Genomic DNA, 14,990 nt, shown 5'->3' on the forward strand with positions numbered 1-14,990 from the left:
ATCCTTTGAATATGGATTGCTCATGGCCATGTCTGGAGGTTGAAACCAATTCTTGCTTAGCTGAAGGGTTGCTCCTTCTATAGGAAGAGAGGCTTCAATGCATGAATGTAACAAAAAAAATTTACAATACTCAAAAAAAACCTATTACAAGCTTTGTACAAAAGTATCATTAACTGTTAACTATTTTTAATACTAACATACTATCAAAATATTATCCTAAACCGCATTAACAGTGAAAAGTCTAAAATAACTCCAATAACTACACAGATAGAGCATGAAAGAGGCCATATATAAAGTAAATAAAAAAACTACCGATATGGTCCTTATTAGAGTTTTTTGACATTTGCCTCAAATATTAAAAATAGTCATTACAATTATTAATTCCCTCAAGGCTCACATTTCCACTTCTCGTTAGCTCCATTCAAAATCTTCACTTAAATTACATGATGATTAGAACTTATTCCCCACTTCACAGTTGCTGCCTCCTTGCTACAGTTGAAGATACAACTCTATAAACTGATGGCATGTATATCCGATGTCTACGCGCTTATAACATACAAAAACCAGTCAAGCTGAAGGACGCTTCGCATCAACAGCTTCCTTCAGTTTCCTCCCCAGTGCATACGCCAGTGGAGGTGGCACCGCATTCCCAATTTGTCTGTGCCTGTTCTGAATGTTACCACAAAATTGGTAGCTATCGCGGAAGCCCTGCAATAAATCAAAAGTCCGGTGTCAGTGTTTTTCGAAAGTAACTGGCACGCAACTTCATGATTGACAAAAATTAGTGTAGGTATGCGTTGAGTACAGATTTTATCAGATTAGCTTTAAATACTAGGGGGCTGCTCTTAGCCATTCAGAAGAGAGCAAGGGGCAGTTTGGAGATTTTCACTACCCCCTCCAAATGGCTAAGAACAGTCACTTAAATGAGGATTCTTCCGATAAAATTTTGTTCTTAACCATTGGGGACATTTTAGATGTTAACAATACCGCTAATGAATGTTAGTACATTATGCAGATTTGAAGCACTTTTGTGAAACTATCCTGAATTTGATGTATTGTCAGAAAACCAGAATTTCATAGTGTAGCTATACGAAAAAAACATGTCAATCTTCCAATGATTGTTCTCTAAAACACATATTTGTTTATATCTTGCTTCTTTGATAGCGAAAAAGTAATAAAAGCAACAAGGGAAATTACCTGTGATCGAGCACACTCACGTACTGTCAGAATCCTGTCTTGGTCAGGGTGAAAGCACATTCCGACTTTGCCCATGGGTTGAGGATCAGTGATAGATGTTGGGAAGTTTCCTTCCCAATCTAACCTTCCAAACAAACCCTTCCATTGATTATGCCTCTTAGCTGTGTTTGGTAGACACCAAGGTATCAGGTCCACCATTTGCCCAGATGACAATTTCACCTGCAAATATTGAAAGATTCAAAATATCAAAAGAATGAAACTTGAAAATTTGCAACGAATTAGATTTATGGGTATTGTAAATACTGATCCTTAAATCTTTAAATTTTCGGTATTAGTCCCTCAAAATGTTTTGTAATGCTATTGAGTCCACCAAAGTACTCTTTGTAATTAGTTGTTATGTTGCAAGCATGGGAATATACTATTAAGTTCAATATTTTGAGTTAAACCTCCAGTTTTACTTTTCTAACTCAATGTACTCATCCAACCACATATATAAACCATATCCAAACCAATACCCAAGCTCTCCCTTTCTGCTCGGAGGGAGGGAGGGAGAGAGCGAGATTTTAGAAGAGTTGGTTGTACAAAATAGAAAATTCATTTAGTATTCTAATAGAAAATTCATTTAGTGTTCTAGGTTAAGGCAACTCAAATATGCTTAGTCAATTGGATGAGTAACTGATAAGTCACTTATTTCTAGTATAATATTTGAGGGACTGATATAGACACATGAAAGTTTTCGGGGACCAATATCGGAAAATATCCTAGCTTGCTTACATGTAAGAAAACCTTGTACCAAGAAAAAACGATGGGTTAAACAGTACCTTTTCATCAGGTAGATCACGCCAATCAGAACCTGGGCGCTTCGGGATGTGCTGGCACCGAATAAGATTCAACTCGTTCATTTCTTTTGAGATGTGATCATTCAAGGCCAACATATTTCCTCGAATTTGCTTCTGGAACCATGACACTGGTTCACCTTCGTACTAAGACAAGAAAGAAAAGATAGTAAGGAAATGAATAATGCCAGTCGCTGAAAAATATTGAAATTGATTTAAGGTTATTTGTGAATATAAGCTCTATTCTATATAGTGTGTAGTCATTATATCCTCTAAATGTCTTTATTAGCACCCATGAATCTCAGATGACGTTACTTTTTGCCCTCAATTTAGAAAGTAATTTAGTCTTTTTTCACTTAAATTGAGGGCAAAAGTTAGATTGAAAGTAAAGCAGTGATGTTAAGTTTACCTTTCAAAATAATATCATCTTGATTTCAAGGGGTATAAATGCTAGTAAAATAGTTTAGAAGGGTACGAGTGACAATACCCTGGAGGTGTATTTTGCACTTAACCTTGATTAAAACAAGAAATTTCATCATGAAGAAGAATCTTACATCGATGGTAGGTTTTGATGCCCCATTTTCAACTGGCGGAAGATCTCCAATGGTGTCCCTTACAGTAATTGGACGAAAAGGCGCTCCCCCAGCAGTACTACGAACTGCAGCATAATGAACACCTTCATTGAGAGAAATTTTCAGCTCCGGACCAGCAAATACGTGCATTGGTTCAGGCCATTCAGGAAGCGTCTCTTCTGGAGATGCAGCCCAAATGAAAGCCCTTTTCCTTGACTGAGAAACACCATAAGCTCCAGCTTCCAAAATCCCGAATCTCACCTGAACCGATGACAAATGGACTTGAAAAAAAATCCTACCTCAAGGAGTAAGAGCATAAACAAAGGGAAAATAATGATACCTGGTATCCCATCTCCAGAAGTGAAGCAATAGTCAAACGAAATGTCTGCCCTTTGTTGAAAGAAACAAAATTCCTGACATTCTCTAGAAGGAAGTAGCGCGGCCGGAAATATTCAGCAAAAGATAAAAATGCTAAAATCATCTCGCACTGAACCTTACTCCAAGTGCTGTGATTGAATCTGTTCATCCCTGAAAATCCCTGAATATACAAAACAAACAATAAAGAAAAGTAATCGTGTTGCAGAAACTGCAGAAAAAATAAATCAGTAAATTTTACAAATTTATGCAAGACAAGTTCAGGGGGCTTTCTATGATTTATAAAGTTCAGGGAAGTTTTGTGCAACGCCCCCCACCCCACCCTCGNATTGAAGGAAAAATGGACAGCATTCTGATGTAAAAGAGGTGAATGAAAACCTGACACGGAGGCCCTCCATTGATGAAATCAACTTGACCTGGCACTGGCAGATTGTTAATCTTCTCTTTGTCAAGCTTTGCTGCTAATTCATCAGCCTCAGCAGTTGAGATGCAATCATCTGCATCCCCACACTTTTCCATGATAGCCCTGTAAAATCATATACAATGACTTCAAATGCAACCCTCATGAATATAAGGCAGATCTAGAGATAGAGAAAGACCTTAGAATCACATTGCAATTATCAATAAACATTAGTGCACTGGGATGATTCTGTCTGAATGCTTCTCCAGCTGGCTGTTCATATTCAATTGCCCATTTCGTAAATGTAACACCTACAAGTTGAAAATTAACATCAATGAGACAATAAAAGGGAATAAGTTGTAACCCGTTCTCATACAATAATGAAAAATAAGTAAGATACATGAAACCATACCAGCCTGTTGTAGTCCCTCTGATAGACCCCCACAACCAGCAAAAATGTCTAGAGTGGCCAAGCGATTTTCTTGAGGTACATCATTCAATTGATCATCACTGTGTTCTCCCTCCAGACATTTTCCCTTTCCCTTATTTCTTCTAAAGGCAGTGTGAGCTCCTTTCAGGTTATGAGACAAAAGCTTGAAGTTGGCAGGCAACTGCTTGCAGACAATATTCAAATTAAGAAAACATTTATGACATCAACATATTAATAATTCACCAGTTAAATCAGGGGAAATAGAAACAACATACCTGCTTAACAGCTCCACTGACGGCATCATAAGAATATTCACAAAAGAAAATATGATTGACAACCACAGGAAGCTCCAGATCCGGAAGTTCAATTTTCTTTCGAACTTCACACTTACCTTCTAACATCTCAACAGACAGACTTAGCATCTCTTCGCTATAATACACCTGGAATTCAAACCATCAGAACCCTATCAGAATTGCAAATATTGAAAACCAACAAGGAATTAAGGCAAAAGCATAAACCAGTAATGTCTTGAAAGAAATTGTTAAGGTTCTTACTTCTCTAATATCCGAACAGTATGCCTTTGCTGGAGAAATATCCTCCGGCCTATAAAATCTTCTAACTTTGACACTTGTAGAACTTGGAGTGGGTTTGTTTGACCCAGTAGGTGGGACGATTTCCAATATCTGGCACACAACATAAGGTTTGAGTCCTACATTTCGTCCAGCCTTAAATGTTCCTTGTTCATCCTCTCTCCCTTCAGCAAAAAACTGCGGCCAGGCATATACAAAGTCATGAATATTGTATTCAGTCTTCTTGTAAATAAGACTCGACTTGGAGCATAGCTTAACGTCATCCTCTATAATCTCTCTCCGTTCGCAAGAGTTACAGACCCCAGTTCCAAGGCCCAAATAGTCAAAAGGGGCGCTAAAGAAGGCACCTCTCTCAGGGCAATATAAGCTTTTACAGTAATATTCGACAGGCAATCCCTTCTTTTTCCTCTCTTCTGCCTTTTTTCTCTCAAAATTATCAGCATCAAGATTCTCCTTTCTGTGCTTATGCCCCCATGGTAACTTACGGATATTAAGTGCTACAGATTCTTTAATATCTCCTAATTCAAACTCCAAACAGTCGTTGGTCAAGAATAATTCCCTTTCTTTTGCAGCATTTCCCAGAACTGTTTGTGATCCTCTCTGCATGAGCCTTCCATGCACTATTTTGGTCCCATTCGGTTTTTCAAACATGAATTCCACAAAGTATATTGGTGGTACTTCTTCTGTCTCATCAGTTTCTACCATGACTGCCATGCCTACAACAACAGTTTCTCCTCGAATGACTGCGGACCTATAAAGATTTTCTCTAGAATTTGTTTTGCCTGTTGCTTCACCTTCCCACCTTGTCTCCTTCGTAATAGTCTTGGGCTTACAAGCCTTGATAGATGGAGGAGACTTGGAAGTCTCATTCTCTTGAAATAATGTGTTCTCTTCTTCAACTTCCTCCTCTTCAATCTCTTCCTGCTCTTCCTCAATTTCTTCTTCCCTTGTTTCTTGAACTTCATCCTTCATGTCTTCAGGGAACATTTTCGAGTAGAAATCTCCCCAGATCCTATTGACCAGCTTTGTCGTAGTAGCCCGCATCAGTTTTCTTTTGGATATTGGACACATGGATGCACTTGGATTTAAATTAGCTTCCTTGTGTACTACAGCCTTTTTCTTCATTACAAGTTTTGTATGATGTTTCTGCTCCATCTTCTCTGAAAGGCCAGTGATAAAAGAACATTTCTGGATTGTATCATCTGGATAATCGGCAAATTGTTGAAGAATAATTTGCCCATGTACTACAACATATCTCTCTACCACTGATGGGTTTGAAGAAATAAAAGCAGGATGATTCCTTTCAAATTCTGAAACTTTCTTAATCACATCAGCAAATGAAAGTCTCGAGACTCTGCTCTGTTCTTTCAACAAAGTAATGATACCAACTGCAAGCCTTGCAGTTTTGAGGACTGGTTCATACCAAGCAGCGTATTGCTTTGCTGGTTTACCAAGTCTGTACCTGTAATCAGACAGAATATGAACACAATGAAATGTATCAGCAGTCAACCTAGTATGTACTTGTAGTCAAGACAAACAACAGGTACATGAAATAAGTTTTAGTGCTTTAATTGTGGTAACTATCCTGTTATTAACGGAAGTTGACTACTCGAATAATAAATACAGCTATTACTGCTGAAGGATAGGATATGATTAAAATAACCAATCTAACTAATAAAAGAAGACGTAAATAAAAAGGTTAGAATCAAGATTAATTACTCATCATGAATGCAAATGAAATATTCCTGTGTGATGTAAAAGATTGTATGATTTTCTTTTTCTTGTTGTTTTTGTGTGTGTGTACACGGTTATCTTCTTGTTCTTCTTTCTTTAGTTCACTTCTTTCCTTTGTACTGTTTGTTTGAATTAGTTTCGGATTTTGGTGGTATATGTGTGTATACGTGGGGGAATAGTTTGTTTGATGTGGGTGTGAGAGAGAGGAAGAGATCATCATACCATGCTACATCTGTTCGGATTGAAACAAAGATCATTGATGCCCCAAATTCGATTACCCATTCCTTAATTGCACTCAGATAAATTCGAACTCCTTCATCCATGGAGTCAGATGTCCCTGAAGACTGATTATGATCATTCTCGGAACAGAATCCACTCCCGTCATCCTCTCTCATATTTCCTGATCCAAAAACAGTAACATCAATTTCTGCACAGGCCTTCATCGGGAGTAGCTCCAAAGGAATAAGCCGTGAGTCAGAATTGTAAAGTGCCCAATTAGTAAGAACTCTTGTTGGAAGGTCACGATAAGACATTCTGGCCTCAGTTTCAAAAAAGATGTACTCATCCATTTCTTCAACAGAAGGTTTGTAATATGCAGGCATAGGATAATCGTTGGCAATTTCAGATTCACTGATTTTGATGTAGGTACTATTTTTAGAAGGTACTGAACGACGTCCTCTCTGCTGCTTCATAAACTTCCAATCTTCCTCCTCCTGCAACAATCGTGCTAGTTTCATATCATCATCTTCATCAGCTTCCAATTTCTTTCCTTCTATGATCTTCAAGCTTCCATTTGAAACAGTTGTCGGCATCCGACTATATTCTGATCTACTTATGCACTCATCTCTTAGAGCAAGAAGAGCTGGTACTGTGGCTAAGCTGACGTCATTGTTCCCTTGGGTCTCATCCAATCCAATTAACTGGTTGTATACAAATTCGCCAACAGAGATCACAAAATCTTTACTGATCACCCCACATGCAAAGTTCTTGGTTCCACTCAAGGAACGAATGACACCAGCAACTAATTCGTCAAGATTCAAATTCGGATTCCCACCAGCAGTTTTGGCTAATTTTCTATAAACTTCAATACAAATGTGGGCCTTATTGTAGAAATTCTCATAAAATTTTCTGTAATTGCTTGCTGGCTTCACACATTCGTAGTCTGCTGATTCCGTGGACACCCAAATTACAGGAATCCCCTCATCGTAACCAGAAATTGCCCAAGTCTCAATTCGCCCAAAGCCTTCACATTTAACACCTCTCTCCTTCTCTTTCTCCAAATTATCATCCAAGGGCATGATGAGAGCAGTGATGAATATATCATCAATTTCAGACATTTCAAAAGGTTGTGGGTTTCCATCAGCATCATGCAAAATGAAATCCAGAAGCTTTCTGCATGGCGGAAGATCTTCTGGACCAAGTTTTGTGAGATGCACAGCTACCATCTCATCTTCCACTGTTTGATTTTTCTTAGTTTCAATTACTGAGGAAATTCCAGATAGTCTAACAGTTTGCTCCTTGAAATTTGAACAAGCAGCTGCTCTTTTTGGCCTTTTGCGCACCACTGATTCGTCAACATTATCGATGTTGTTCTCTCCCTTTGCAGCTATATCCATGAGCACATCTTCCTTTTTTGTTGTATAATCAGATGTGCTTTTCTTTGTCAAAGAAGTAGAACCTTTCCTTTTCATACCTAAAGTTAAAGAATAAGATTAGTACAACCATTAGTAAACCATATGGATACAACTACAGTAAAAGATGAACAAGGAATGAGCCCAACAATAATAAGTAACAAGGAATGAGCCCAACAATAATAAGTAAAATCACGAATGTGAGAAAGTATAGGGTTTGATGCGTAAATGGGTCATCAAATTCTATTATACTGCAAAAAAGATAGCATGAGAATGAAACCCTTGCTATAAACTACTCTATATAATGAAATGTCCAATAATCTACTTTCATCCCATACACAGAGTATGAAAAGTGACTAATAAAATAAAATTAACTGTAAGAGAGAATAATTAATATTTAGCTTGAAAGAAGCATCTAAGCTGAAATGCTCAAAATAAACTTTCTAAATAGATCATAGACACAAATAAAGTCAATATCAAACATTAAAATACAAATCCTGAATTACTATAGTTGTTATAATTCCTACAAAAACGTTGTAAGAAGTTTACTATATAGGAAAAGTAATTTAACATACCATACATTAAAACATGGATTTGTTTTACCGAAGTAGAAAGAAGAAAGACAAGTTAGAAGGTACACTGCTAGCAGGGCCGGTCCTGAGGGAGTGCGAAGTGTGCGACCGCACAGGGCCCCCTAAAATTAGGGGCCCAATTTTTTTTCGTAAACTAGTTCGTTGGAGTACAAGTATAGCTGGTGTTGTTTGTTTGGTCAAATACAGCGGTGAGCGGAAAAATGGTAGACATTTTTCAGTTAGCCCCCCTAGGCCCCTACAATTCCTAAACAAATGAAGCCCCCGTGACCCTTCTCCTCCCCCCAAAACCCGCTCCCCAAACCAGATCTCTCTTCCCTCTTTTCTCAAAATCTTTCTTCCTCCCCAAACTAGATCTCCCCACCCTCCCTCCAACTCCAAGACCCTTCTTCCTCTCCAAAACGAAGGCTCCCCAAAGGGTATCGAATCGACCTCTCTCTCCGCCACGACACCGCCGCCGCCCCCAAACCAGATCGATCTCATCTTCCCCCTCCAAGACCCTACTTCTTCCCCAAAACGACTCCCCACTACACCGCCTCTAATCAAAGAAAGTTTCTTTGATTAGAGGAGCCTGAGGAGGTTGACCTTAGCTTGCTGTAAGAGAGGAGCTGAAAAGGTATCAATACTTTGCTCAAGGTGAGCTTTTCCTTCTTATGTACTTACAATTTTTTTTGTTCTTTCCTAGTTCATTAAAATTCACTATAAATTTTGGACATATATTTGTGTTTCCTGATTTTATTTCTTGATTTTTAGTTCATTTTATTTAATTTTTAAGTCCTTTTTTTGACAGTATCTTAATTTTGATTAATTGCTTTAGATTATCATTCCCCAAAAAGAAGTTTCCTCAATATAGTGATTATTGCCAATTGTAGTCATGCTCAATTTCGTTATGAATTACATAGAGGGAGAGATAATAAGAACAGGATTAGTTAACTGCTTAAGTAAGTTATTTTTCCCCCTTTCCTTTTTATGTTGAAGAGGACATTCTTCTTCAATCCTTTAAGTAACCAGTTATACCCTCTAGTTTTGTCACTTATACCCTTCAATTTTGCTTGAATGTTATCAGCATCAATTGAGTCCCAATGCTGAATCCTCCATCATCATCGCCACTTCCTCTATCGAAGAGCCAGCAGCTGATTTGTTTACTTTTCGCACAGGGCCCCTAAAATCTCAGAACCGGCCCTGACTGCTAGGATATGAATATTCTTAGGATATGAATATACTTGTCAAATGCAGGAATCTATGCGGGATACTGAAACCCAGATTCTAAGAAAAAGTAAAGTTCACAACGATCCTCTACTTAAATGGATGACTGCTAGCATATAGAGAAAAGAAAGGAAATAGCACAAGTGTGAGATGAATAAAATTACACATAGCAACTTTATGATTAGCCCTTCGGATCCACGACCCAAAACCTCCATTGTGGTCTACTCATATTAAGCACAAAAAGACAAATTCAAACTCATAAGCATGAAAACCGCTAAGTATGTATCAATCGTCAAGGCGATAAAGAGACGTGTAGATGATTATGTATGCATGCACAAACAAATTTAAGTGTGTTAATGTGTTTGAAAGCAAGTAAAACTTTCCAACAACATTTCATCTTTTATTATGTTCTCTTGCTAGCACAGCATGCAGAATCGTTATGTTATTAATGTGTTGAGTAGGAAAAGGAAAGTGCACGGAATAATTACTGAAGCAAAGATGATCCACCTGAAGATAACTTTTAAAAGAAGCCTACATAACCCATCATATCACCGTTCCAATTATTTAAACAATAGAAAACTATCGGATTGGTTTGGAATCGGACTATAAGATCGATGGAGACTTTCCAATCAGAAACATCATGCATGTGGAGAATGGGCGAAAGAATGCACAAGTGCCAGATTTTGTAGACTCGGGAGGGTCAGAAATCAGATTAGGACAGCTGCAGAGATTGCTTCCATGACTTAAATCCATGCCTTCAGGTCACATGGACCAACTTTACTTACTGTTATGAGGTGCACTCTCATCATCTCATACCAGACATAGATGAGTGAGTTTATGATATTTACTTATTTTACTCAAATTTCAACATCTTCAGCTGCATGGTTTGGTATCAGTATCAAGAGTTTGGACAGATTAATTGCTTCATATCAGAATATAATTAAACTTTCTTAAATATGAAAGAAAACTCGCCAAGTTTTTGCATTCTCAAGAAAAGAATTGATAAATTTTGGCTCGATATCAATATAACTAGTAGTTAAATTATTATTTTTTTCTTGTTTATAATAATATCTCTTTAGACTTTTTTGGCTTTATATTAACTATTAAAAATACGCTACTGTTAAATTGTTGATCAGATAAGAGGCTCCCATTGCATAAGCTATAACAATCATTATCGCTGTTGATTTTTAAGGAACCTTTTGCCTCGAGTCCTTAGGATTTAGTTGTAAAAGTGAAGTAACTGCTTCTCAATTGCTTTTTGATAAAAAGCTATACTTTATTGGATTTATCAATATAGTCTTATTTTCTAATATGACCTCTATAAAGATGACATATCATAATAGACAAAACATAATTCAGCTAACACTATTCCTGTTTTCTTTTTTAATGTGAAAAGATAAGAGATATTCATCAAGGAAACTGTGACGTCAATGTGACATATATACACTCCAAATATTGAGCCGATAGTTCCTAGTTCGTCACCTATTATATTTTAATACTTGCCCGAAGTAAATCATAACCTTGGCATGCTATTGTGGTGTGCAAAGGCATAAACTTGCCTCTCTTGGTTACACAACGAATAGTACAAAAATATAAACAACATCTATATTTTGTTGTTGATACCATCCTCCCTACTTTTCATTTGTTTCAAATTTTAATCAGTGTTAAAAAAGACGTGCTATATTATATCTTTGTTTTGCATTATGTAACTTACCAAACCTAGTACATTATACAACATTTGAAATAGCAAAGACACGTTGTGATTCTAGGCAGTTACAACATAGCATACACTATTTCATATTATAGATGTTATATATGTTATTTCAATATACATGAACTTGTTGTGATTGATACTCAGTGGTATCATAATATGTATAATTCTGAACTTATGATATGTAAGAATGAAGCATGTATGAGGTTATAAATGGGATACATAAATTTGTGACGGTATGTTTCAACATTTTATTGATGCAATTGTTTGTATATTAGTATATACTGTCATAAATTTTAGGCTTTTTATTTAGAAATTCCTATAAGTTAAATTAAATTGTCATGAATAGTTTTAAATTTTTTATAAGTTTAAAAAAATTAACAAAACATGTAATATATGTACCTTACGCCATATGAGCTTTAAGTTATAGACATTACGTTATGTGCTATTTTATTTTAAAATTGTTTTTGATACCTACCTGGTTGCAGTGGTTAAGCATGCACCAGATACCCTTACCCATGTCATGGTAAGAACCTTTGTTTGGTAAATAGATGCGGTCAGGTTAAGTTACATTGTTGGATTGCCATAGTTATGCAGTTATTTGCCCCAAGAAAAATATTGCATAACATAGATATTGGCATGAGATTGAATTTTTATGTGAGATTACAAGTTGTGCTTTTAAATATTAAATATACATAGACTCTAAGCGAAAATCTGCAAGCCATGTGAAAGATCTAAGAAGATACAAGAAATATATCAATACAATACAACCATAAGACCTTTCCATAAGTGCATATGAAGCAAATTGGCCGCAAGTCCGTTGGACCATGCAAAATTTGTATCACATTACATTACATATCTGTAATTCAAAGATATTAAATCAATTATAAGTCTCATCGTAAGTCCATTCCAACAATTATTGGACTCTTCTTGGAAACCTTGCCCCAATTAAATGACAAAATATGAAAGGGCGCAAAAAAATGTCCCTTCAAGCCTCAACTCTCAAGTTGATACTGAAAATTTAATAGAAGTTTCAAAAATCACACTGTGCAGATGATTCAAAACATATCAGAGCTTTAAAAAAAGGGAGCAAAGTAGCTCAAAAGAATAACTAGAATAAGACCTGTAGATCGTGCAGGATTTCGTGCCATAATCTCCCCTGTATCCAAAGAACTCAAAACAATTACAAATGTCAGTTGACATGTTAGCATACCATAAACCAGTGAATGCTTCAGAGAAATAAATGGAAAGAGGTAAAGAGATAAATTGCAGAATGCACGCGCAAATGCTTAGAATGCTGCATCAAATACTGTTGAAACATGTAAAGTTTATAAATGCTAGATATTTGGTAGAATGGTTTGAATCACTCCATATTTATTCCTAACGATGCCAGTGTTTTAAGCATAGGCTGATTTATCAATTTATCGCCGATATATAGGGTTTGGGCCATGACCGATATGATTTTTGCAAAAAATTAATGCATATTGTTTTTGGTCGATTTGTACTGATATATCGGTGTAAATCCGATAATGCTGCCGATTTCTCGTGGGTTAAAAATCGTCCGATTTTCTACAATTTACATTCTAAGTGAACCGGTTCGGATTTGGAGGCAAAAACCCTACTTTTGCCATACTTGACCCGCATACACTAAACAAAAACCATGCTATCCTATTCTATTTCACATCTGCGGATTCACTCACTGTGTAACCCAAATTCTCTCCGCCTCCACTGTTCTCTCCCCCAAATCACTCACAAATTTCTCACTCGAAGGCCTTTTTTGATGACCTCTCTTGAAGACCATCTCTCGATATTGCATTAAATATGCTTAGATTATATTTTAGAACATTATATTATATATGCTCACCATCCAACATGACACTCCCATTTTTACTACTTATCACCGATATATCCCGATAACTAGGATCCAATAGGAGTTTTGGCCGTCCAATATATTTTTACTAACCGATATTTAAAACCTTGAATGATGCTCAAAGCTTCTAATAAGCATGAGCATTGGGGAAAGAAAAAAATACTAAACTTTACAAAGTTGGGACTGGTGTAATGAAAGGGGACCCAACATCTACAAAGATACGAACCTAAGTTAAAGTATGTTTACCTCAATTAAGGTACTTAGTCTTTGCACCATAATTTTGATATCTGATCCTTGTCATGTTGACTTCACATAGTAACAATTTTTAAATTTTAAATTTTAAATCTGCTCTTTGTTAGTTTGAGTAAGCAATTTATTGTTTTTAGTGAAAAATTGTAATCATATTTTTTGTGCCATTTTTGTTAATAGATTTTTTTTACTACCATTCTGTTTGTGTTACTTGATTGAAAATTCTTCTCTGTCCCACTATTGTCACTTATTTGTGATCGGACAGTTCTTTAAAATTGATAAAAACAATAAATAAAGTAGATAGAAAAACAGCCATTTTGAAAGAAAGATGCATTTAACGTAAAAATTTGAGATTATTTAGTTGAGCATAAACTATCAAAAATAAAAACATCACATCTCCAGGTGTCACTGTCGTTGTCGCTGAGAACATGTAATAATTCATCAAGGAGTAAACTACATTTACAAGTTAGAGGGAGAATGAAAGATCAAGAACAGTAAGGCTTGAGAACCATAATCCATATGAATTAACTAACGAAATATTTACATGCAGAATCCACCCAAATTCCTCAATAAAAAACAGGAGAAATTAAACATAAGACAATAAAAGACCATTGTTTCTAAGGAACAAGGGCAGAATTATACTTTTCCAAGATGCTTTTTTCCATCCAATAATAACTTTCTTTCCCATTAAGAAGTTAAAGACACTACATAGGGTTATTTTACTATAAATAATTGCACATGGAAAGATCAAGATTGGATTTTGAGATGAACCACTAATGACAATCTAAAAATCAACAAAAACTAGGAAGAAAAATCAAACAAAATCAAGAAAATGGAAGTGAATCCGGTCAACTAAAGGGAATCTTCTGATGAGAAATCGACTCCAGATCACACTAAATTCAAAGTGAACAAATACTTACCTTGGTTTATTTTAACTTTCTTTTCCTACCCATCTAAAAATTCAAAGGCCCCAAGGGTTTTTTGAGACATAGAGATCATAAAAGGAAAGATCAAAATCAGATTTTGCGATAAACCACTCGTGAGAAACTAAAAATTAATACAAAATAAGAAGAAAAATCAAACTAAAACCCAGATGAATATCAATTTTTAAGTCACTGAATTTTACCAAATACCCTGCCTAGCCCCGACAGGGAACAAGGACTGAATTGAGTAGTTGTTCCCCATCAATTTCTAACTAAAATCAAAATAAACAGAGACTTGCCTTGATTTTTATTAGCTTTCTTTTTCCTTCCCATTGAAAAACCCCTTAAAAGCTACAATGGGGTTTTCAGTAGCAAAGAATTGCAAGGGGGGGAGATCAAGATCAAGATGAACCCACTAACGAGAAACCCAAAATCAACAAAAAAAAAGACTAGAATTCAACCAAATGGGGAGTGAGGAGTGAGGGCCTCGAGTGAATCGAAACCCACTTGCAAAGAAAAGAGAGAGAATAGAAGGAAACAAATGTAGGTTCAAACAATGTAAAAAAAGTAACCGTTTCATGTCGTTTCCGGCACAAAACCGAAAGGTGTCGCTTATCCACGAAAAGCCGCTCCCTTTTCTCTCTTGGCGGGAGCGAGGGTCAAACGTTCACCATTT

At 36.3% G+C, this 14,990-nt stretch overlaps 1 protein-coding gene across 1 annotated transcript; it reads right to left on the reverse strand.

Annotated features, from left to right (window-relative positions):
- On the reverse strand, positions 292-12,678 carry LOC109844970 (DNA (cytosine-5)-methyltransferase 1B-like). Its single transcript, XM_020414157.1, has 12 exons — positions 12,396-12,678; positions 6,357-7,827; positions 4,365-5,862; positions 4,086-4,250; positions 3,793-3,991; positions 3,580-3,691; positions 3,359-3,506; positions 2,946-3,143; positions 2,588-2,866; positions 2,019-2,180; positions 1,198-1,416; positions 292-708 (listed from the first exon to the last, which is right to left on the reverse strand). The coding sequence occupies exons 1-12, from the start codon at positions 12,481-12,483 to the stop codon at positions 568-570; spliced, it is 4,680 nt and encodes a 1,559-aa protein (XP_020269746.1). The 5' UTR covers positions 12,484-12,678; the 3' UTR covers positions 292-567.

This window comes from Asparagus officinalis, chromosome 6 (genome assembly GCF_001876935.1).
Source record: "Asparagus officinalis chromosome 6, Aspof.V1, whole genome shotgun sequence".
NCBI classification, from domain to species: Eukaryota; Viridiplantae; Streptophyta; class Magnoliopsida; order Asparagales; family Asparagaceae; genus Asparagus; species Asparagus officinalis.